The sequence below is a fragment of the Monodelphis domestica genome, chromosome 1, assembly GCF_027887165.1.
Source record: "Monodelphis domestica isolate mMonDom1 chromosome 1, mMonDom1.pri, whole genome shotgun sequence".
In the NCBI taxonomy this organism is placed as follows: domain Eukaryota; kingdom Metazoa; phylum Chordata; class Mammalia; order Didelphimorphia; family Didelphidae; genus Monodelphis; species Monodelphis domestica.
The window spans coordinates 111817590-111841378 of record NC_077227.1 but is presented as its reverse complement, the minus strand read 5'-3'; the positions used below and the strand labels follow the sequence as shown (position 1 = coordinate 111841378).

The 23789-nt window shown below is 39.0% G+C and overlaps 1 protein-coding gene across 5 annotated transcripts in view; it reads right to left on the bottom strand.

Moving 5' to 3' along the window:
- Positions 1 to 23789, bottom strand: part of LOC100619090 (cilia- and flagella-associated protein 43-like) — a 273713-nt gene that overhangs the window by 134621 nt on the left and 115303 nt on the right. For 4 of the 5 annotated variants that reach the window (XM_056804363.1, XM_056804374.1, XM_056804366.1 and 1 more), the window contains 2 exons: positions 7018 to 7121; positions 5730 to 5870 (listed from right to left, as the gene is read on the bottom strand). In XM_056804363.1, coding sequence (XP_056660341.1) covers positions 5730 to 5870; positions 7018 to 7121 — 245 coding nt within the window. The remainder of the gene's footprint in view (positions 1 to 5729; positions 5871 to 7017; positions 7122 to 23789) is intronic. The other variant, XM_056804376.1, reaches the window with a different exon arrangement.

The window sequence follows — 23789 nt, the reverse complement described above, 5'->3', positions numbered from 1 at the left end:
ATGACAGCAAAGGAAAGTAATTAATAAATTTTGGAGGGGATGTGGCAAAATCGGGATACTAATGCATTGCTGGTAGAGTTGGGAACTGATCCAACCATTGTGGAAGGCAATTTGTCATTATGCCCAAAGGGCTTTAAAAGATTGCCTATCCTTTGATCTAGCCATACCATTGCTAGGTTTGTACCACCAAAGAGATAATAGGAAAAATCCTTTGTGGTGGCAAAAAATTGGAAAATGAGGGGATGCCCTTCAATTGGGGAAAGGCTAGGCAAATTGTGATATATGTTGGTGATGGAATACTATTGTGCTAAAAGGAATAATGAACTGGAGGAATTCCATGTAAAATGGAACAACCTCAATTGATGCAGAGTGAATTGATGCAGAGTAAAAGGAGCAGAACCAGGAGAACATTGTACACAGATGGATACACTGTGGCACAAAAGAATGTAATGGACTTCTCTATTAGCAGCAATGTAATGATCCAGGACAATTCTGAAGGACTTATGAGAAAGAACACTATCCACATACAGAGAAAGAACTGTGGGAGCAGAAACACAGAAGAAAAACATATGATTGATCACATGGTTCGATGGGGATATGATTGGGGACATAGACTCTAAACAATCACCCTAGTATAGTGGTAGTCTCTTGGTGATCGAGAATGACTATTGTCTTTGTGCATTTTCATCTATGGTGTACCCTCATGTGGCTTTGGAGTCCAAAGGCTGAGGCTCACAGTTTGTGGCACATGGGGCCTGGGACGCCAGTTGTTATGGGAGGTGCGGTTGTGGCCTGGTGTCGGCGTTCATGCGCAGCGGCAAGACGTCGACGTAGTTCATCTTCAAAGGTGGTGGTGGCATGGTTAATGTGGGTTCGCCAGCTGCTTCTGTCAGAGGCAGTGAGTTCTAGTTGCTTTGGTGTAATGCCAGCCCACTTCAAGTTTGACTTTAGCTGATCCTTGTATCTTTTCTTTGGTCGGCCTTGTTCCTTGAGTCCAGCTGACAGTTCACCATAGAATACCTGTCTTGGTATTCGCTGTGGGTCCATGCGGATGACGTGTCCAGACCATCGTAGCTGGGTTTTGAGGACCATTACTTCGATGCTGGTGGAGTTGGCTCTGTCGAGGACTTCCTGGTTGGTGATTCGGTACTGCCATCGGATCCTCATGATTGACCGGAGGGAGCGTTGGTGGAATTGCTCCAGCTGTTTCATGTGCTTCCGGTACAGTGTCCATATCTCATAACCATATAGGAACAAGCTGAGGACCACTGCATTATACACTTTGAGCTTCATCGCAGTGTTTATACTGCTGTGTTGGAGGACTTTGCAGCGCAGCTGCCTGAGTGCCTGGCTAGCCTTTTGGATCCTGGCATTAATCTCGTGGTCTAGGGACCCGTCGTTGGTGATGGTGCTGCCCACGTACTTGAAAGTGTTGATGTTAGAAAGCTGCGTGCTGTCGATTGTAATGCACGGCTGATTAGTTGGCCTCCCTGGTGCAGGTTGGAACAGCACCTCTGTTTTGCTGAGGCTGATAGTTAGGCCAAACAGTTTTGTTGCAGTAGAGAGAACCTGTCTACAATGGTTTGGAGATGATTTTCTTGGTGGACCATGAGAGCACAGTCATCTGCAAAGAGAGCTTCCAGGATGAGTCTCTCTGTTGTCTTTGTTTTTGCAGTCAGGCGGCGAAGGTCAAATAGTGAGCCATCCAGTCGGTATTTGATGTAGACGCCCAGGTCTAGATCCATCACAGCATGTCGTAAATACTTGGGTGAAAAATAGGTTGAATAGTACCAGAGCAAGGACACAGCCTTGTTTCACGCCATTGGAGACGTTGAAGTGATCGGAAGTCTCTCCACCAGATAGGACTTCCCCTGTCATGTCGACATGAAAGAGCTGGATCAGTTTGATGAATTTTGCTGGGCAACCGAGCTTGCTGAGGATCACCCACAATGCATCCCTGTTCACTGTGTCGAACGCCTTTGTCAGATCTATGAAGACAATGTAGAGACTCAGGTTCTGCTCAAGACATTTTTCCTGCATTTGCCTCACCGTGAAGACCATGTCGATGGTGCTACGATCTGGTCGGAAACCACATTGTGATTCAGGCAGGTTCTGCTCTGAAACATGACAGGAGTCTGTTGAGTATAACACGGGCGAGGATCTTTCCAGCAGTGGAGAGTAGTGAGATGCCTCTGTAGTTGTCACAGGCTGCTCGTGAGCCTTTGTTCTTGTATAGGGCTACGATGGAGGCATCTCTGAGTTCTGGGGGCATGTCTTCCTCTTCCCATATGCTGGTCAGCACTTTGTGGAATGTCTGGAGCACCTTTCCATTTAAGGCCTTGTACATCTCGGGATCCCATCTTTACCGGGTGCCTTGCCTGCACTCATTTGTTTAATGGCTTTTTGGACTTCCTCTATTGAAGGAGGGACCGTCAACTTGTTCAATGGTGCGGTTTTGGGGGATCTGGTCAAGGGCGCTTTGGTCGACTGACGAGGGTCGGTTGAAACACTTACTGAAGTGTTCTTTCCACCTGTTGCTGATGCCTTTTTTATCTTTTATGAGAGTGTCACCGTCAGAGGATAACAAGGGAATGGTGGTGGGTTTTAATGGCCCATAGACAGTCTTGAGGGCACTGAAAAATTGTTTGTAGTTTTTTGTATCAACAAACCGCTGGATTTCTTCTGCCTTTTTTTCCCACCATTGGTCTTGCATCTTCCTGATCTCACGCTGCGCTGTGGCTTGGAGAGACTTGAATCTGTCCTTTTTAGGAGCAGAGTTTGGGTTATTTTGCCACTCTATAAAGGCTTTATTCTTTTTGCTCAATAGGTCTTCAATAGCAGTGTTGTTCTCATCGAACCAGTCCTGGTGGTTGCATTGTTTTGGGCCTACGACTGCCTTTGATGTTTCCCTTCACTACGTCTCTGAACTGGTTCCATTTCTTGGTTGAGCTTCCAGTGAGTGGTCCCTTGACAGGCAGCTTGTTGTCCAGGCAGGACTGGAATGTTTGCAAATAAGATGGATCTTTAAGACAACTCACATTGTAAAATGTGCAAACTCTCTGGGCGTGTTTTGGATGGCGAGGCGCAATGCGCATTTGAAGAGTCGCTCTAACCAATCGGTGGTCTGTTGAGCATTCAGCTCCTCTCATGGCTCTGATGATCTTTACATCCTGGATGTCTCGCCAGTGTACAATGATATAGTCAATGAGATGCCACTGTTCTGATCGTGGGTGCATCCATGTTGTTTTATATTTGTTCACCATTCTGAACACAGTGTTTGTGATGGTGAGTTCGAACTCTGAGCATTTGCTGAGTAGCAGTAGGCCGTTGTTGTTCATTTTGCCCACGCCGTGTTTGCCGAGCACTCCTTTCCATCTTTCATGGTCCTGGCCAACGAGGGCGTTGAAGTCTCCCAGTAGTATCAGCTTGTCATTTGTGGGCACTGAGTGCAGGACAGCACTCAGGTCAGAGTAGAACTGCTTGATGGTCTCCTCTGTGCTGGTCAGTGTTGGGGCATATGCGCTGATGATTGTGGCATAGCAGTCTTTGCTGAGAGGCAAACAGATCTTCATGAGCCTCTCGCTGATGCCCACAGGCAAGTCTGGCAGCTGATTGAGCAAACTGGTCTTGATGGCCAGGTCAACACTGTGATTTCTGTCTTCATTTGAGGCTCTACCTTTCCAGAAGGAGGTGTATCCAAGTGGTGGATTCGCTGAGTGATCCCTCTTCTGGTAAGCGTGTTTCGCTTAGGGCTGCGATGTCAATGTTATATCGCGCCAGTTCTTTACCGATTAGAGCTGTTCTTCTCTCAGGTCTTGGGGTATTCTCTCTATCAAGTAATGTTCTGATGTTCCATGCTCCTAGTAGGAGTTTCTTTGTATTTTTTCTTTGATTTCGACCACATAAAGGGATGACCCGCCAGCCGCGGTGTGCTGACTGGGTGTTTGTAGGGCAAGCAATGTTTGGGACATCTTTTCTAGTCCCCTCCCTTGATTAGGGTGAACAGTGCTGTCCTAGAGAGGGCTGCTCAGTCTCCCAGGATGCTGCTGAAAGTCCCTGCTGCCCACAGGGCCGAGCGACCACTGGTCCGTGGGCCACCTACATTGCAGGATCGTGACTACAACTGCTAGTGGTCACCTCCACCTGTTGCATCGCCACTCCCCCATTGCCACAGGTCTTGAAGAGGGTGGACGGGGTTAGGTTAGATGAGTGTGCACAAAGATACTTGTGCGTGAAGGAGATTTAAGTGGAAAAGTCGATGCACAGAGACAGTCCCACTCTCTCGGCGTTGGAAGGCTTGGTCCAGTGGCACGAAAAGTCGTTATACCTGGAGACTTCCTCAGCTGCATCGGATGGCCATGTTGTCCTTTGTGCTCCAACACACCCTAAGCACTCCACAGTGCTTTGCTGCGTCGCCCTCTCAGCTGTTGAACATTCTTATTGGTTTCTTCTGTCTGTTCAGCCGAAGCAGTCTTCACATGCTGGGTGAGCAAAGCCCTGGTTCACCAGGGGTCGACGACCGGATGGCTACCCTCACAAGGTTTGGCTGGCCTGTTGAAGCCGTTGCCCGGGGTGTGGCCGCTGCCACATGCTAGCAGCTACTGGGAGCCACAAGTGAGAGCTGGGTGTCAGGTGGGGGTCAGAGGCTGGCTGGGGAGCTGCACTAGGAGGGCACGACAAGCCCTCCATACCAGAGATACTACTCCTCCCTGAGCACCTCATACACCCCACTGATATATATATATATATATATATATATATATATATATAATAAAAATATATTGTAGCAGTCCACACCTATCTATGGACAAGGGAAACAGTTAGAATGTAAAGATTGTCTTAGAAGAGAGCATGCTTAGTTTTGTGCATGGCTGGTAAAGCCATGCCAAAAAAAAATCAAAGAAAATATCTTAAAAAACAAAATAGGCTAATTGCTAAAAGAAGCACAAAAATATACTGAGGAAAAGAACTTTTTAAAAAGTAGAATTGCCAAATGGAAAAGGAGGTATAAAAGCTTACTGAAGAAAAGCATCTCTTAAAAATTAGAACTGGGCATATGGAAGCTAATGATCATGTAGATATATTTCTATTCATAGCTACTAACTTTTGCATTTACAATAATTTGGTGAGTTTATTTTCATGTCATAAAAGTTTTCTAAACAGCTTTGATAGCTTACCTGAATTTAGCTATATTACGTCTGATGCTATAAAACAGAAGACATCACAAAATAACCAAATATTTTAGAAAGTATGTCAGTTCTGTCCAATTTTCCTAGCAAACTCAAAAGGAAAAACAGTATGACAGAAGAAAGTAATAACTTACACTTAAATTATAATATATCTCTTTTTAAGACTAATAATAACATTAAAGATAAGAACTGTTATATTTATAAAGGAGGACCCTAAAGCTCATAATGGTTAAATGTTTTATCAATAGTCATACAGTCAGAGTCAATGGAAGACAATTTAAGGGGCAAGCCCAGTTCCTCCATTTCCAAATTTAATGTGCTTTCATTACTCCAATCTGTATTTGTCCCATGCTAAAATAGTATAATGCTCATCATTAATTAATACCTTCCTGTTGTATCACAAAACCCAACACTTTTCCTTTTCTTTTCCTTAAAATATTTGCATTTAGAAATTTCATTTCCTGAAATAATTAAGGTGATAGCAATAATGGCTATGTAATCCACATATCACTAAATTCTCGGTTCTTTTTTTTTTTTTACCTGCTAAGTTTGCTTTATACAGAGTTAATATTTCCACTGTCCTTTTTTCACTGTTTGAAGTCCCAAGTAGCACCATTACTTCCAATAGCTGCAATTCAGGATTGGAGACTATAGATATTTGTATAATGTTATTACTCACTTCTGAAGGCAGAAACAAGACATACACATTTTGGTATTTTTGATAGTTTCTAAACCCTTCCTTATTCCAATTAAGGGATCTTATTACAAACTATTCTTTGAGTAAATTAAGTTTCTATATCTGAAAGAGGATTAACAGATTTTGTTTGTAGAATGAATCTGAAAGACCAAGATAGACATTTTTTCAAAATGGTAATAGATACTCTGGGTCAATTTCTGAATTTTTAACATTTTTGATATTTTAGATTCTAAAGATAAAGATATTAAGGATATGAAGTAAACTTTTATTTCAACTTCTATCACACCTTATTTAGTTTTTTTGCTAGACATTTCTTGAAATATAACAGAAAATATAAAGAATACATGCAAGATTGTTTTAGAGAATCTATTAAAAGCCAAATATCAAGGTATTTTTCACAGGAGAAATCTATAGAGTTCATCATTCAAACCAAGAAATAGTTGACTATTATATGCAACTTAACACCAGATCTCTATATTCATTTTTTTATTTACAAAATATCTCAAATAAGATCTTTTATCTTTATCTAATCACTAATTGATCTCCCTGATTCAAATGTCTCTACTCTCCAGGTCATCTTCCACATGTCAGTTAATGTTATTTTCCTACAATACGGGTCCCTACTCCCTTGCTAAATAAATTCCAGTGGCTTCCTATTATCTCTTTGGTCTAGAAATACCATATGCAAGCTGTTTTTTCAAACACAACACAGTTCTCTTTCTCTATTCATTTCTGTTTCTTGATATCCTTGGTTTTTTATAAGATGCAACTCAAAGGTCACTTTCTATATTTCAGGCACTTGAGACTTCTGCTTTAACGTTACTTTCCTTCTACTATGAATGTACATTAAATGTACCTATTTATTTACATGTTGTTTCCTCTTGAGAACAGAAGCTGTTTTTTTTTTATCCCTAGCACTTAATATCAATATGGCTCATAGTAAATGTTTATTAAATGGTGGTTAAGTAAAATTTTTCACTATTCTTGATAGAATTGAAATATTTATCTTAACAAAGAATATGTTTGTAATAAACACTCAATTGCAGCTAATTTATTCTTAGAACTTCGATCTCTTTAGAAGAAAGACAAGAAAATCCAAATCCACAAATACTAGTTATATGTGAATATTACCTGTGAATCCAAGAACTTTAAATGACTGTGAAGGTTTGGCATTTAAAAAGAAGATATAACCATCAGAAGTTCCAGTTATCAAATATTGTCCATTTTGATCATAACTGAAAATACAATAACAAAAACAACTCATTATATTATAGAGTTTTTGTCCAATTATTATAAAAGACTATTCAAGAGAGATTTTAGAGGTGATGTACTCAAATGCCTGAATTGCTATACAAACATTCCCTACAAATGTTTATCTAGCTCTGATTGAATACCTCCACAAATAGAGGTATTCCTAACTCTACTTAATTAGGAGACATTCCACCTAATTTACTATTAACCTATTTAATAGGATCACAGGAATTAAGGGTCAAAGGGAATATTTAAGCCCAACTCCTTCATTATAAGATGGTAAAATTGAGGTCTAGAGAGGTTAAATTATTTGAACCAAGTTCTTTTGATCCAAATTCAGTCCTTTACACTACATGACATTGTTTTGGGGAGCTCTAATTGTTAAGAAGTTCCTCTCTTATACTGGAATGGATCTTATTGATGGGCATATGTCCTAAAAAGATATAGGTCACAAAGCATTCATATCTTCCCATCCTGTCCAGCCTTTGTGCATAACTCCTCCCCCAAATTTGCCAAAGGCAATACACCCAAATGTCTTCCTTACATTCCCTTAATATTGAGAAGATACGAGGCAGAGCCAAGATAGGGGCTTAGTAGTGGGGAAATTCTAAAGCTACTCTGAATATCCTTTCAAAACGATCTTTTAAAAGCATCTCAAAATAACAGAAGTCAAAGCAGGATGAGCAAAGGGACTCTTCCACTAAACACAATGTGAAAGGTAGGCAGAGAGAGGGGGGTTTTGATGTTATAAGGGGGAAAACTACACAAGAAGAAGTACAGGCCAACCACCCCCACACCCATCTGTAGAGCCAGATGCTGAGTCAGGACTTGGGCAACCTCAGAATTCTAGAAGGTATGATACACTAACAAAGCACTGCAGACCTATCCCTGGAGTCTGGAGGCCCTGGAAGTGAGGTTTGAGGCTCAATAGTATTGGACTCACTTGGTAGTAGCAGTGGTGGTAAGAGTAGCAGTGAAGAGATCCTCAGGCAAAACTCTATGAAGTGATCTATGCCAAGAAAAAAATACTACAGGCCTACCCTCTAGAAATCCTAGGCCCTGGAGGTGAGGTTCAGAGCTCCAAAGCACTGTTCTCACTCAGGCCTCTGATAGGGAAGTGAAGATAGTCCCTAGGCAGAGCCCTGTGAGCCAGAAGCTAAGATAGAAATGCCTAGCACCTTGTAGAACTCCCCATCCTCCAAAGGGAAAATGAGTAAACAGCAGCAAAGAAAGGTCTTGACCCTGGAAAATTATGGAGGAAAAAGAGAAAACAAACACACAAAAATAAAAATAAACAGAAGCAACAGGAGAGGATGAAAAACAAACAAACACACGTAAACTTTCCAAAAAAACTGGAAAGTGGTCACAAGCTCTGGAGGAACTCAAAAGAAATTTAAGAATCACGTAAGACAAATAGAAGAAAAATGGAAAAAAAGAAATTAAAGTAATGTAAAAAGAAAAAAAATAGCTATGATAGAGGCTGACACTACAGAAAAAGTGCCAGACTGAATAGTATATGAAATTGATCACCTCGATGGAGGAGGGGCCCCAGGAGTGGAGTTCCAGAGGAGAGAAGACTCTGGCTGGGAGAGCAGTGAGGGTCTCTCTGTGTTGAGATGTCAAAGAGAGAAGGTGGATAAAGACTTTCTCCTGAGGGTTACCCACTTTTCCTGCTGGTGACTGGAAATCCTTCCCCCAACACTTCCCAATTAAAGGGACTTTCTGAAGAGAAACCTGAGCAAACTTTACCTCAGCTCCTGTTGCCCAGGGGTGAGTCAACTTGACTTTCTCTCAGGGGGCTCAGGCTGCCAAGGCCTGAGTTCCCCCCAAATTTGAGGAGGGAGGAAAAGAGTTTAGATAAAGACAAGGACCCCCTTTTCCCACTTTACTTTTCCCATTCTTCCCTGCCCATTATTCCTTTTGTATTACCTGATTGAGTTGACATTAAAAGTTATCTGTTCCCCAAGCTGAGTGTGAGTGAATGGATCAAGGGGAGACAATTTGGTCTTGAATAGTGGAGGGGAGACAAGAGGGACAAGAGTGAATTGGGGAGAGCAGCTTTAGCTAAGGAGGGAAGGCAGAAGGGGGAAAATCTTCAAACACCCTCTCCTCTTTCTGAGCCAAACCATTGCATCTGCTGTCTTCCCTGAACCCCACTTTATGGGAAGGGGGGGGTTCTCCTCTCTTTCCCTCTCTCTCTCCATACCTTGCAGTACATCCCTGCTTTCTTTTTATTTTTTTTTTAAAAACAGTTGGCAGTCGACCATAGTATTAGTTGCAACATGTTCCGCATTAGATCTTTTCTAGGCTCAACTGTCAGGAGTTAACAGTTAGAAAATGGTCATTGTCCCCACAAGCTTTGCTTCTTGCTAGATAGTACAGTTCCCCTTTTACAATAGATTCTCTCTCAGTTTCGTAACTGACCAGAGTGGCAGTTGGTAACTGACTTGTTCTTCCTCCCCACAGAGTCATTGACAAAGGCTGCTCACCACAGGAGTTGTAATTGACAAACTTCAGAACTGACAGTTGATGGCAATTGGTGACAGTCACTAAAGGTTATTATTTTTTAAATAAATGGGGTCCTTTTAAATCTGGGGTGCCAAATGTTTTAAAAAAACAGAAATAAGGTAGGGATGTACTGCAAGGTATGGAGAGAGTGAGGGAAAGAGAGAACCCCCCCTTCCCACAAAGTGGGGTTCAGGGAAGACAGCAGATGCAATGGTTTGGCTCAGAAAGAGGAGAGGGTGTTTGAAGATTTTCCCCCTTCTGCCTTCCCTCATTAGCTAAAGCTGCTCTCCCCAATTCACTCTTGTCCCTCTTGTCTCCCCTCCACTATTCAAGACCAAATTGTCTCCCCTTGATCCATTCACTCACACTCAGCTTGGGGAACAGATAACTTTTAATGTCAACTCAATCAGGTAATACAAAAGGAATAATGGGCAGGGAAGAATGGGAAAAGTAAAGTGGGAAAAGGGGGTCCCTGTCTCAATCTAAACCCTTTTCCTCCTTCCTCAAGTTTGGGGGGAAACTCAGGCCTTGGCAGCCTGAGCCCCCTGAGAGAAAGTTGAGTTGACTCACCCCTGGGCAACAGGAGCTGAGGTAAAGTCTGCTCAGGTTTCTCTTCAGAAAGTCCCTTTAATTGGGAAGTGTTGGGGGAAGGATTTCCAGTCACCAGCAGGAAAAGTGGGTAACCCTCAGGAGAAAGTCTTTATCCACCTTCTCTCTTCGACATCTCAACACAGAGAGACCCTCACTGCTCTCCCAGCCAGAGTCTTCTCTCCTCTGGAACTCCAATCCTGGGGTGATCAATTTCATATACTCTTCAGTCTGGCACTTTTTCTTTAGTGCCTCTATCACACAGCCTAAAAGGCAAAATTGGCCAGATGGAAAGAGAGACAAGAAAGCAAATTAAATAATAGGCAGATTAAAACCCAGAATTGACCTGCTCAAAGAATAGGCAAAGAAGTCAAATGATGAAAAGAGTGCCATGAAAGGCAGAAAAGACAAAATCAAAAAGAAGAATCAAAAGATCATGGATGAAAGTCAGTCTTTAAAGACTAGAATTGGGCAAGTAGAAGGTAATGATTTCATGATACATCAAGAAATAATAAAACAAAATCAAAAGACTGAAAAAATAGAATAAAATATGGGATTTCTCATTGAAAAAAATAACTTACCTGGAAAATAGATCAAGGGTAGACAATATGAGAATTATAGGACTACATGAAAGACATGAACAATAACAAAAAGCATAGACATCATATTCCAAAAGATTATCAAAGAAAACTGCCCTGATATTCTTGAACAAGAGGGCACAAATTGAAAGAGTACACAGATCACCTCCTGCATTAATTCCCCAAATGACAACTACAAGCAATGTTATAGCCAAGTTCAAGAGCTTCCAGGCCAAAGAGAAAATACTGCAAAGCATCCAGAAACAAAAACAGATATCATGGAGTCCCATTCAGGATTACACAGAATCCGGCAGCTATGACACTGAAGGACCTGAAGGCTTAGAATGTGATATTCCGGAAGGTCAGGGAACTGGGTCTACAATCAAGAATCACCTACCCATGAAAATTGACTATATAATTTCAGGGAAAGTATGGGCATTTACTAAAATAGGAGAGATCCAAACATTCCTAAAGAAAAGACCAGAACTAAACCTAAAATACAAAATTCAAGAGAATCATAAAAAGGAAAATAGAAAGAGAAAAAATTTAAGGGCTTCAACAAGGTCAAATTGATTATATTCCTATACTGAAAAAATGATATCTATAACTTATAAAATGTTTTCATGATCATAGTAGATAGAAGAAATATACATAGGCAGAGGGTGTAGTATTAAACTGCTTAAGATGATGTGTAAAGAAAATGAGAGGAAAAAAAGAGGATTGTACTAAGAGAAATGCAAAGGAAGGGATAAAATGGGATAATACCTTATAAAGAGATGTGTTGGGGTGGAAGGGAAGAATAATATTACAAGAAGGGGAGGATGAGGTGGTAACAAGTGTGACTGCGAAAATATGGGTTTCAAGACTGCGAATTGCCAAAACTGTAAAGATAATTTTTAGTGTCTTGATTGAAATAAAAAATAAGTGGTCACCATGGGAAAAATTCCCAAATATGAAAATACCCAAGTCAGCTGGGTTTTATGGAGATTGTAATTAATACAAATGAAGGAATTAAGGGAAGAAAGAGAGTAGAGAGATGAGTTTATAGTAGGAAGGGCCTAGGCCTGAGCCTTAAGAGAGACTAGTCAGTCTTTTATCACTCACCACAAGATTTGCCCCAAGCAAAACTCCAGTCCTTCACTGAAATCCTCAACTCCTGAACTGAGTTCAGAGACCCAGCTCCTCCAATTAACTCCTAACTCCCACTAAGTTCAGAGAGACAGCTCCTCCAAACTAACTCCAAACTCTCCTAGTCCAAACTCCACCTAAAGTCAGAGAGAGTAGGCTCCTTTTAAAGAGAAATTTCTCTTATGTCACCTCCCCTAAATTTTCACATCTACCAATCACAGTAGATGTTTTCCCCAGGACTATCCATTCTTAGTTCATATCTTCTTTTGTTATCACCTTCTCTAAGTAGACTAAAACTTCACACTTCTTTGCTAAGCTTGCCCTTTGTAATTTGCTTGACCTTTTAGTGATTAATTTGACCTTTATAGGTACTTAGTACTCTTTTGTATTAGATCTAAAAACAGACCTAGCTTAAGGTTTTAGCTTTACTATAAGTATGAGTTGGGGACTTTTCATTGTTCAGTAAGGAGTTTACAACTTTATCTTCCCCTAAAGTATGCCTAAGTATGGGTGGAAAAATGTTAAAATTCCCAATACATTCCTGATCAAGTACCTCCATTTGTTACAATAATGGAATAGCCTTAACCAAATGTTCTAAGGTACAGCCTGAACAACTTTAATATTCACACAGGTAATATTTAAGCCTTACTCTCATCGATATCAGTTCAGAGAGGGAAGAACAGCCAGATCTATTGGTGTATAGAATCCTATCTTACCCTATAGAGAAGTAGATGGGGAATAAGAAAAGGGGGTGTGGGGAGGGGATAAAGTGAGGTAAAAGTTCTGGGGGTGATTAAAAGACCCTAAAGATAAGTAGGAGGGGAATAAGAAGGGAGGTGGTGGAAAGGGGAGTAAAATAAGGGATGGGGGAAAAGGGGACTGATTAAAAGCAAAGCTGGTGTGGAAGGAAAGAGTGAAAGGAGAAAGGGCAGGATTGAAAGAGGAAATCAAAATGATGGGGAATACATAGATGGTAATTATAACTGTGAATGTAAATGGGATGAACTCACCCATAAAATGTAGTAGATTAAAAACCAAAATCCCACCATATGTTGTTTATAAGAAATAAACATGAGGTAGGCAGACACACATAAGGTAAAGATAAGTAGCTGAAGCAGAATTTATTGGGCATCAATTGAGAAAAAAGAGAGAAGTAGCAATCATGATCTCGGACAAAGCTAAAGCAAAAATCAACCTGATTAAAAGAAATAAGGAAGGTAAATTACATCCTGATAAAAGGCAGTTTGGACAATGAAGAAATGTCATTACTCAACATATTTGCACCAAATGGTACAGGATGCATAATTTTAAAGGAAAAACTATTAGAGCTTAAGGAGAAAATAGATAGTAAAACTATACTAGTGGGCAACTTCAACCTTCCCCTATCAGATCTAGATAAAGCAAGCCAAAAAATGAATTAGAAAGAAAGTCGGGAAGTGACTTAAATTTTTGAAAAATTAGAGTTAATAGATATCTGGAGAAAGATGAACAGGAATAAAAAGGAATATACCTTCTTTTCAGTAGCACAGTTTACATGCACAAAGACTGACTATTTACTAGGGCATAAAAACATCATAAACAAATACAGAAAAGCAATGAATAATCAATGCAACTTTTTCAGATCATAATGTGAAAAAAATTATTATTAGTGAGGGTTTATGGAGAGGCAAATTAAAAATTAATTGAATATTATGAAATTAAAAATGAATAAATTCTCAAAGAATTTATTATATAGTATTTAATAATAAATAAAATGAGAAAGAAAAAAAGATTCCTTTAGCCAAGTAAGCAGAGTCAGAGACACATACCTGCATCACTTTACCAAGAGCATGAGCTCCAAAAAGAGCCCTGCAGCATGGGTCTCAGCAAAATATATCTCCCAAGCCTCTGTACACAAAAGATGATGTAACTTAAAAGAATGCTGAGAACGTAGCTCAGGTGTGGCAAATTTTTCACCTGCACATTCACCCTGTGATCCTTTGGGAGATCAGTCTCCCCAATGGACCGTTTTAAACATAATTAACTAAGGTACATACAATATTTACCCAGGGAAAATACAACAATTTGGGGATAAGGAAAAAAAGGAATCAAAAACAAAACCAATTGGAGGAAATCCCCTTTGGTACAACAAATATAAACAAATGTATTCAACCCCCCCAAGTTCAATTCTGCACATTCAGTTTGCTCTGGAACTCCTGAATCAGCATGCAGTCTCCATGAGCATCTCTATGGCATCTTCCGCAAGGAGTTCAGTCTCTGGATTCTGGGAGGTAGTAAATTTCTTACCCTTAATTTTTTTTCTCAAAAGGAACTTAAAACTTCATTACAAAATAAATATTCCCCCACGAGGAGGATATTAACACATTCCCTACCTGAGGAGTATATAGGGTATAGGAATCACATAGGGATACATAGTCAAGTCATAAGCATATGAATCAATTATCAAAAACATCAAAGAATCCAAAGAAATTAAAAACCTCTGAATGAAATATCGAAAAGAATGTGAAAAATTCTAGGAAAAGGGGGGGGGGGGGAAATCCACAATTCACAACAGGTTCTTGTAGCGATCCATGTCCCATAAGCCTGCAATGACAATCATTCACTAACCCTATTTAGCAGTCTGGAGTACAGTAAATTGTCATATCATGAAAGAAAATAGAAGAAAAAAACAACTAGATCTCGAAACAAATAGCATTTCCTGGTTTGACCCTTTTCTTTGCTTTCAGGGATAATGGAGCCAGAGCAATCGATGTTATGTACTTGATAGAGAGTGTGGTACAAGAAAGTCCTGCACTTAACGCATGTTAAACAGCTGCAACCTTTAGTCTCACACATGATCAAGTCTTTGCACTATTTGCACAAAATCTCATCAATCCCTTTAGGATTGGTTTGGTGTCTTACCTTTTGTGTTTCTGTGGCACTTTGCAGGTCAACTTCTATGCTCCTTTGTGGACCATTTTTTCTTGATTCAGACATACATTTTTTGGGGGGGGGTACACATTTATATGCTAGGCAAATGGAAATCTTAGCTTATTCTATTATAAAAGTCAAAACAGTTAAAGATTCTTTTCAATATTTGTGACATGCTTCAAATACAAAAGAAATGAGAAAAAACTTGCATACTATATCACACATGCAGGAAGAAAAATAATAATTAAAAAAAACTTTAAATGTATATATTTCATAATAACAGAGGTAAAATGTAGAGGCTACTTGCTGAAAAATAAGATTCATTTCCTCTTTAACTTACCATGATCCGCAGTGTGAGTGCAAATGAAGTAGATAAAGCAATGGAGGTATAAAAGCAATAATACATTCTAGAAAATACAAAAAATTCACAGAAGGCACAAAATGTTACAAAAGGCATATCAGATCAATATAGGTTACTAATATAGATTGTTTTTTGAAATAATATATGTGTTGTCCTATAAGGGCAATTTGTTAAAGTAGAAAAATCAAGAAAATATAGTGCAACAAAATAGTACAAATCCAACAATAGGGAAGTCTTATAATCAATAGTCAAATACAACTAGTACAGGCAATTATTCATTATCAACAGAAGGTACTCATTTCACGTGGCTACAATGTATCCATGAGTCCCTCTCCCCAATTTTAATGGCTGTTGGTGTAGTCAATAGGACTTAAAATGGTCCATCATAAGCAGGTTCAGTTGACCCAGTACATTTGAAATTCTTTATGTACATTCTATCATCTGGGTTTAAATCATGAAGCAAGAAGTCTATGGGACCTGCCTGAATAGCAGTTCCAGAGTCAAAGAGTTCTCCCAACTTTGTTTGCAATTATCTGATATGTGTGGCAATGGTTATAACTCTTCCTAATAATGACCTATAGGCAGGGATAAATGGTTGTGCCTGAATAGGTGGATGTCCAAATAGCATCTGAAATGGTGAGATGTATAAATCACCTCTGGGTCTGCTTCTGATATAAAATAGTGCCAGAGGTAGAATTTCAGGCCATTTTAAATGAGTCTCTGTGCACAATTTTCCAATCATAGATTTGAGTGCTTTATTCATTCCTTCAACTTGGCCTGAGTTCTGGTAATGGAATGCTGTATGAAATTTAGGAGTTATCCCCAAACATGAATAAATTTATGATAACACTGAATCTATAAAATGAGTTCCTCTATCTGAATCAAAATGTGCGGGTAGTTCAAAATGAGGAAATATCTCTTTCAAAAGAATTTTGGTAACAAAAGCTGATGTGGCCCAAGCAGTAAAAATTGCTTCTGGCCACCTGGTCAGCTGATGGACTATGACCAGATAAAATTTATACTGTCCAAATTTTGACATAGAGAGAAAATCAATTTGTAGGTGTTCAAAAGTTGTGTAAGCAAGAGGACATCCACCAAAGGCTTTACTACAAAAAGCATGCTGGTCAAAAGCCTGGCAGGTAGGACGAGCTATACATACTTTGGAGGCAATTGTAGTTATTCAAAGTGCTATTGATACATTTTAAACAGAGTCTACAATGCCTTGGGTGCCAAAATGACTATGTTTATAGATGGAGTGACAAATTTGGTTATAGAAATTTCCAGGAAGCTGGGATTTGCCTTCTGATGATACCCATACTCCATTAATTTGTTTAGATTTAAATTTTTTCTTCAATTTTCCAACTTCCTTGTCATTGTAGGAAAGGGATAGATCCAAATCATCAGTAATTGTTAGTATCAAAATTAACTCAGGTTCTTCCAGAGCCGCTAGCTTCGCTGTGGCATCTGCTTGTTTATTTCCCTTGGAGACAGGATCAGTACCACATGTGTGGGCAGTGAACAACAGCTAAGGTTTCAGGGAGCTTTAGGGCAGAAAGAAGGTCAGTAATGAGGTCTGTATTGGCAATACATCTTCCAGCTGATATCAAGAATCCCCTCAATGGTGTGACATATGCCAAATGCATAACAGGAGTCTGTGTAAATCATGACTCTCTTATCCTCTGCAATGACACGTGAGTGTTTTAAAGCTGTGAGTTCTGCATCTTGTGTGCTTATATTTGAGGGTAAGGAATATGATCACAGTGTGGCAAATTCAGTAACTATCACAGCTCCTGAGTAGCTCATGCCGTCCTTCAAGAACAAAGAACCATCTGTATATAATATTAAATCTGAATTATCCAAACAAGTGTCCAGTTAATCATTACGAGGTTTATCAGAAATGGACACTAAAGATATACCATCATGTAAAGGTTCTCATAAAGTTGGCAAATCAGGGAGCAAGGTTGTAGGATTAAAAAATTCCACTGAATTTTAACATTTGTTCATTATTCAATAGGGTTATTTCATATCTCATAATCCTTTGATCAGCAAAGGCCTGTGTCCTTTGTCTTAATAATAATGCCTCAACCTCGTGTGGACACATTATGGTCAGAGGGCATCCTAATAATAGATTGGCAGATTTGGTGACTAATAAAATCATGACAGCTACTCCCCTAAGGTATGGTGGTGCTCCTGAAGCTACTGGGCCCAACTAGAACAAATAATAGGCTATCAGGCATTGAACAGGTCTCAAAAGTTGAGTTAGAACACCTGAAGCTACCCCTCCCTGATCATGGACATATAATGTAAATGGCTTGTTGTAATCTGGGATGCCTATAACAGGGGTAGACAAGATAGCTTGTTTTATATTTGAAAGAGCTGTTAGGTCTTCCATATCCAATTTAAGTGGTTCAGGGAATGAATTTTTTGTGAGTGATACAAGGGACTTAGTGATTTCCCCATAGCAAGGGATCCACTGCCTGCAGAATCCCGGTGCTCCAAGAATCACCCTCAATTGCTTTTTAGTGGTGAGAGCACTTAATTTTTGGATACTCTCAATATGCTTAGGAGAAATTAAACAGGACCCAGCAGTTAAAATAAGACCTAAATATTGTACTTTGGGGAGACAACATTGAACTTTGTCTTTGGAAACCTTGTGGCCTCTCTTATGTAGCTCCAAAAGGAGGTACTTGTATCCTCTTGGCATGCTTCAACATTAGGTGATGTCAAGAGTAAATCATCCATATATTATATTAAACGACTGTGTTTAAATTTAATGGCATGAGTATCAGCAGTTAGGAATTGTGTAAACAATGTAGGATTGTCCAAGAAAACTTGGGGGTAAATGGGTCCAGGTCCACTGAGAACCCTTCCAGGTGAAAGCAAAGATATGTCTGGAATTTTCATTTTTGGGTATTACATTACATTTGGGTATAGAAAAGAAAGTGAAGCACAAGTCTACTACTCTATGTAGCTGTGCTAGGAATAGAAGAAATAATAGTGTTTATTTTGGAAACTATGGGGTGTCTTTTTATAACATGATTGTCTATAGCCCTCAAATCTTGGACGAATTGATAGAGATGCTTGCCATTGGGCCCCAATTTTGTTTTTTTAACAGGAAGGATGGGTGTATTGTATTGTATTCAGATTTATAGGGAATTATGATGCTTTGGTCAATGAGTAAATTTATTATAGGAGTAATGTCCTCAATTGCCTCCTTCAAAAGAGGGTATTGAGGAACGGACAGAGGTGGGCCAGATTTTGTTTTAATTTGGGCAGGGACAGCCAATTTGAGTAGACCAACATCAGAAGATAATGTGGCCCAGAGAAATTCAGGTATATCAGTTGGGAGTTCAAAAGTTGGAGATTCCTTCATCTCTTGATTGTCTGAAAGAAGTACAGGGAATAAAATTAAAGATTCTTGAGGCAATTCTAGTGACATGGAGCCATCTGGAGAGCAAGTTATTGTGGCTCTAGGCTTGCATAAAAGATCTCTCCCCAGCAAATTTATAGGGGAGCCAGGCATCAAAAGGAAAGAACGCTCCATGGACAGGGGTCCTACATACATCATCCTAGGGGAAAACTTTTGAATTTTTTTTTTGTATCCCTGATATCCCAACTACATTTATTGAGCTGATTGGATTGCAATCTGAATCAGGTGTGTTCCTCAATACAGACCTGGAGGCTCATTTTTCCAGAAGATAAACATCATAAATGTTACCAATCTTTAATGTCAGGTGAGGGTTTTTCTGGGGGGGAAATAGAAATGGCTGCTTTCTTGAGTACCTGGATTGGTGGTGACAGCTGAGTAGTCATCTCCACTGCTGCCAGGGGAGAATGGGAGGCACGTAGAGGAGCAGCAGAGGAAGACGCTTTTCAGGACCTGGTCTTTTGTCATTCTTTTCTCTCCCATCCTCCAGGCCATCTCTCAGCGCCCTGGAGCAGGCTGCTCCTAGCCTTAGATCTCCCACATGTGCTGGGCTGCAGCCTGAGGAGAAGGAGGAGGAAGAAGATGCTGTGTACCATGAACTCCCCTGCCGTAGCATCTCTGACCTGGAAGAAGGACCACTTGTGGCAGATTTTGTTGGCATTGGACTTGGAGCCTGACAAGGCCATGGCTGAAGTGGGGAACCTCACTATGCACACAAAGCTGGCCTTAAACAGGTTTGACAAACCTAACAGTGATGCCTTTCACATAGTTGCCTACTTTTTGTTTACTGCACTGAATCCTTCCCATGCCAAAGGAGTCTTCAGATTCTGTTGGCCTTCAATAGACAGAAAGGCTGTGAGTGGTTGAAAAAAATTTCTGATGAATGTGGAAGCAGCTTTCCTCAAGTCACTGGTTCGTTGTTTCTTTTTCCTGGTGGTCTTAAGTTTGTTCATTTCATGTACTGTTTTGCAAGATTTATTGCAGTACAATATATTAAAACCAGCTCTGAAAGTTCTAATAATAAGTATTTCATAGAGACATTTAATAAGCAGTCCCAAGAGCCCTGTAAGTCCTTTACAAGATATTACCTAGAATGTACCAGATTTTTACAGATTTTACAAAAAGAAGATTCTCTGATTCAACAATACCAGGAAAATCCTCAATCATTAATTAAAGAAATAAGAGATTTGAATACACAATATACTGAATTGCAAAAATTACAAAAAAAGAACCAGAATGAAGACCCAAGAAACATATTAGAAAAAGTTCTAAAGGTTTGATTGATGTGGGATTCTGTGATGGAAACTCTTACATTTTTGGAAAAGAAAGAGAAGTTGTTAATTTGGTTATTATGGGTCATGTTGATTAATATACTTTGGATGGATCTGGTTTTGCTATTAAGGTTCCAAGGCTCTTACTGGACAGAATTGAAAAATAAATGTGCCACTTATTTGTAGGAAACCTTTATGAAGCTGGAAAACTGAATCTTTTAACTGTTATTCAATTATTAAATGAAACCCTGAAGATTTTAAAAATGAACATAGTCGTACTGACCAAACAGTATTGACAGCAGACCATAATTTTGTTGAGAGAGGCCTGAGTTCAGAAAATCACTTTATCACATGTGAAGCAGTTGAGGTATAAAATAAAATAAGAGACTGCTCTTATAGGGCAATCAAATGATGAAAAACAAAGAAAATGGAATAAGAAGTGGGAAGAGTTCCTTAATCAGGCTCCCTTTAGTCTAATTAAAGATGAGACACCAGCCTTGGATCTTGCACCAGCAAAGTCTCCTCTTTCATTTGATCCTGCTTCAGAAGAAGTTTATGAAAGTAATGTCTTCTTTCGATATACAAGATCACTTCCAGATGCATCTAAGAAGCATACCCAAGAAAATTTCCATGGGATGGATGATAATGCAGTAAGAACTAAGGATGATAGTGCAATAAGAACTACAGATGAACTAGTGAACAGGGTTGCTGTCCTTCCAATGCAGTCTGATACAGTGTCCAATAGTAGCAGTTTAATATTGCTTGAAAAGGATATGAAGACAAAGACTATCAGAGATAAAGAACAATCACTTTCAAAAAAAAAAGTCAAAATGGACACATCTCAATTATTGTCAGCTCAGAAGAACAGAGACTTGTATGCTTCCAACACCATAAAAAGTAGATCATCTGGCAGAGGAGGTTGCCAAAGTAGTTATACCTGATTCACCATAGCTTTATGAAGGAAGGGAAGTAGAATTAGGGACTTTAATCGACCATTTATTTCCTAATCAATTTTTGACAAGGAAGCAGATTCCACAAACTCCAGAAAATTTGACTCCTGAAATTGGAAACTCACAAGGAGTTTTTCAAGATGAAGTTGATCCAGATATAGAGGTGGTTCAAATTGATGCTGTATTAAGTGATCAAACATGTTTAAACATGAATAGCTTTCTCTCGGGGTCAACTTTTAGTAAATCTTTCCTGCCTGAAGAAAAAGGATCTCCAAAACTTGGGCCTCAAGATAATATAGGAATTAGTCACCTTTACCCACTAACAAGCAAATGTGCAGAAATTTTAAATAAAGGAATTTAGGAGCAGAACTCAGAATGTTCTGCTTTACAAGAAGATCTTGAAGAAGGTGACCATGCAAGATCAATTTTATCTGCTGTGGAAAATAAGATGGATGAAGTTGATGGCAAAGAAAAGCATGTTAAAAAACTGAACTTCTCATCTGCATCTTGTAAAGAATAGTTTCGGGTGTGGAATTCTATGATCCTGAATGAAATTGCTTCTAATAGTAACAAGGCTGCCCATTATATTACATGAAACCCTACCAGAGATAGCTGACAACTTGAGTCTTAATAGCTCCTTTAGCACAGATGATGAAGTAGGGCAGTATAGTTCAGTGGTTAATGATGTCTTAAAGGAAGATTCAGAGAGAAAAAATACTAAATACTGAAGAAAGAACCTTGGATTTTGACACTATCCACAGTAGATTAGAGTCTCTTAAAAAGTCTATATATGAGAAAAAGAAAGAGTTTTCTCCTGAAACATACAAAATGGGACTCAAAATTGAGTTATACTTCAAATAATGTGGAAACAGATAACAGTTGATTTTCTAGGAGATTTTCCTGCTCTCTACCTGTCTCTACAGACAACATAAGACAATCTGTACAAAAGTCCCTTAGTGAAAGAAAATCTCTCTTACCACTTACTAAGTTTTCTCCAGAAGAACGTGGACTAAGGCCCACAAAGCCAAACATATTGGAGAATGTTTACCTTATTTAAAGGATGGGAAGAGTGAGAATGAATAAATTGGATAGTTTGAGTCCTAGGATATTGCCTCAATCAATTAAAAGAAGATGACAACTTGGATAAAAGGCTTGAATTCTCATCTAATTTAAAGGTTGAATAAGATGGAACAATTGTACATTTAATTGAATTATGATGGATTTAAGTTGAAGACATAATACAGAATAAAAACCAATTTGTAATCTAAAAGAAATAAAATAATAAAGTCATGTGAAGTTCATCACTATGGGGGGGGGTGTAGTGGGACTGGAAAATCAAAGGTTATACCCTTTGATTCCTGTGTTACAACCCCTCCCCCCATATACCTTCATAATATTTGGGTAGTTTGTTGGGCTCCCCCGAGGGGCATTAGCACCCTGATTAATTCAGGGACAAGCTTCACTTAAGATATACTGTTGAGGGGTCATTTGGTTGGGTTATCAATTATTTGATTTAAATTTATAGAAATGTTATCAGTTCTAAAATTGGTATTTCTAAATTAATTATTGTAATTATTATTTCTATAATTGTTTCTATATCTATTATTCCATTGGATATTATTTCTAATTGCTTAGAAGAAATTCATAAAGTTCATCATTATGTGGCCCTTCTTCTGACAGAAGTGGCAGGTAAGGGACTTATAATTGGGTTCTTGGAGAGGGGCAAGTGCCATTGGTTGAGTATAATGCCCTTTTTCTTATTTATCAATTTTGTCAGTTGGATATTTTAATTCTTTATAAATATTTTCTAATAAGTTGTTAGTTTCTGTTTGTTTTTCTTTATGGCCTTTAAAGACATAAGCAGCAGTTCACCTCAACTCTTCAAGATCCATTTTAGGCCACATTGGGCAATGTGTTTTAAGGTAATCCTGGACTACTTTTTTGTTGTTGACAAAAATGTCATTTTATACATCTAATATTTCTTTTTGTAGAAAGATCAAGGTCTAGGTACCTATCTCCCAGATCAATGAGCCTATCCATAAATTGGGAGGGTGTCTCATCATTGGATTTGAATTTAGTTCACACATCCAGCCTTTTGGAGCATACTTGCATTGATTTTAGAATGGTGTCCCTAGCACAATGTAATTTCATATATTCATTGGTATCATTATAATCCCAATGAGGATCCACAGGTGTACTGCATTGTGCCCTTGGGCTTTATTAACATGAGAGATAATCTAAATTCTTCTTACATTCTGTCAAAAAGGAGCAAATTCACCATCCTTATAAGAAGGATCAAAATGAAAGAATATATCGACTATATTTTTTGTTACCATGATGGGTTCATATTTGTAGCTAGGAACATTGTATTTAAATTCTTTTATATCCTGGGGTGTGAAAGGCTCATGTAGTCTTAATGTTAACACATTCCCATTTGGTGCTATTGTGGACACTTCCCTTAAGGGAAAAAAAAATTTCATAGGAAACAGTAAATGGTCTTGGTTTTTTAGGAGTTGTCTGTGTGGATACCAAGGAAGTATGGGTAGGAACCTGTATGGAAAAAAGATGAGCATTTCTAGAGGATAGGGTTGGTCGTGGGGTGGGAGAAGGGACAGGGGAGGACAGGGTATTGGGATAAGGAGTAGGGGTGGGAGGTTTAGCCATGAGTTGCTCAATATGAGAGAGGAGGTTTTCCAACTTAGACATAGGAGAGGGGTCTTTCATCTCTATTTTAGGAGAAATAGCATTTTCCTCTATGGAATTGATGGAAAGAATGGAATCTTCCTTTTCCATTGGACCAATTAAGGAATGCTAAAATATTGTCCAATTGAATTTGAATGTCAGCTTGTATTTTAGCTTGCATTTTCTGTATAATAAATTTTTATGTCTTAACATTTAGGAATTTGGTAAAGAAAATTTCCTAGCAATATA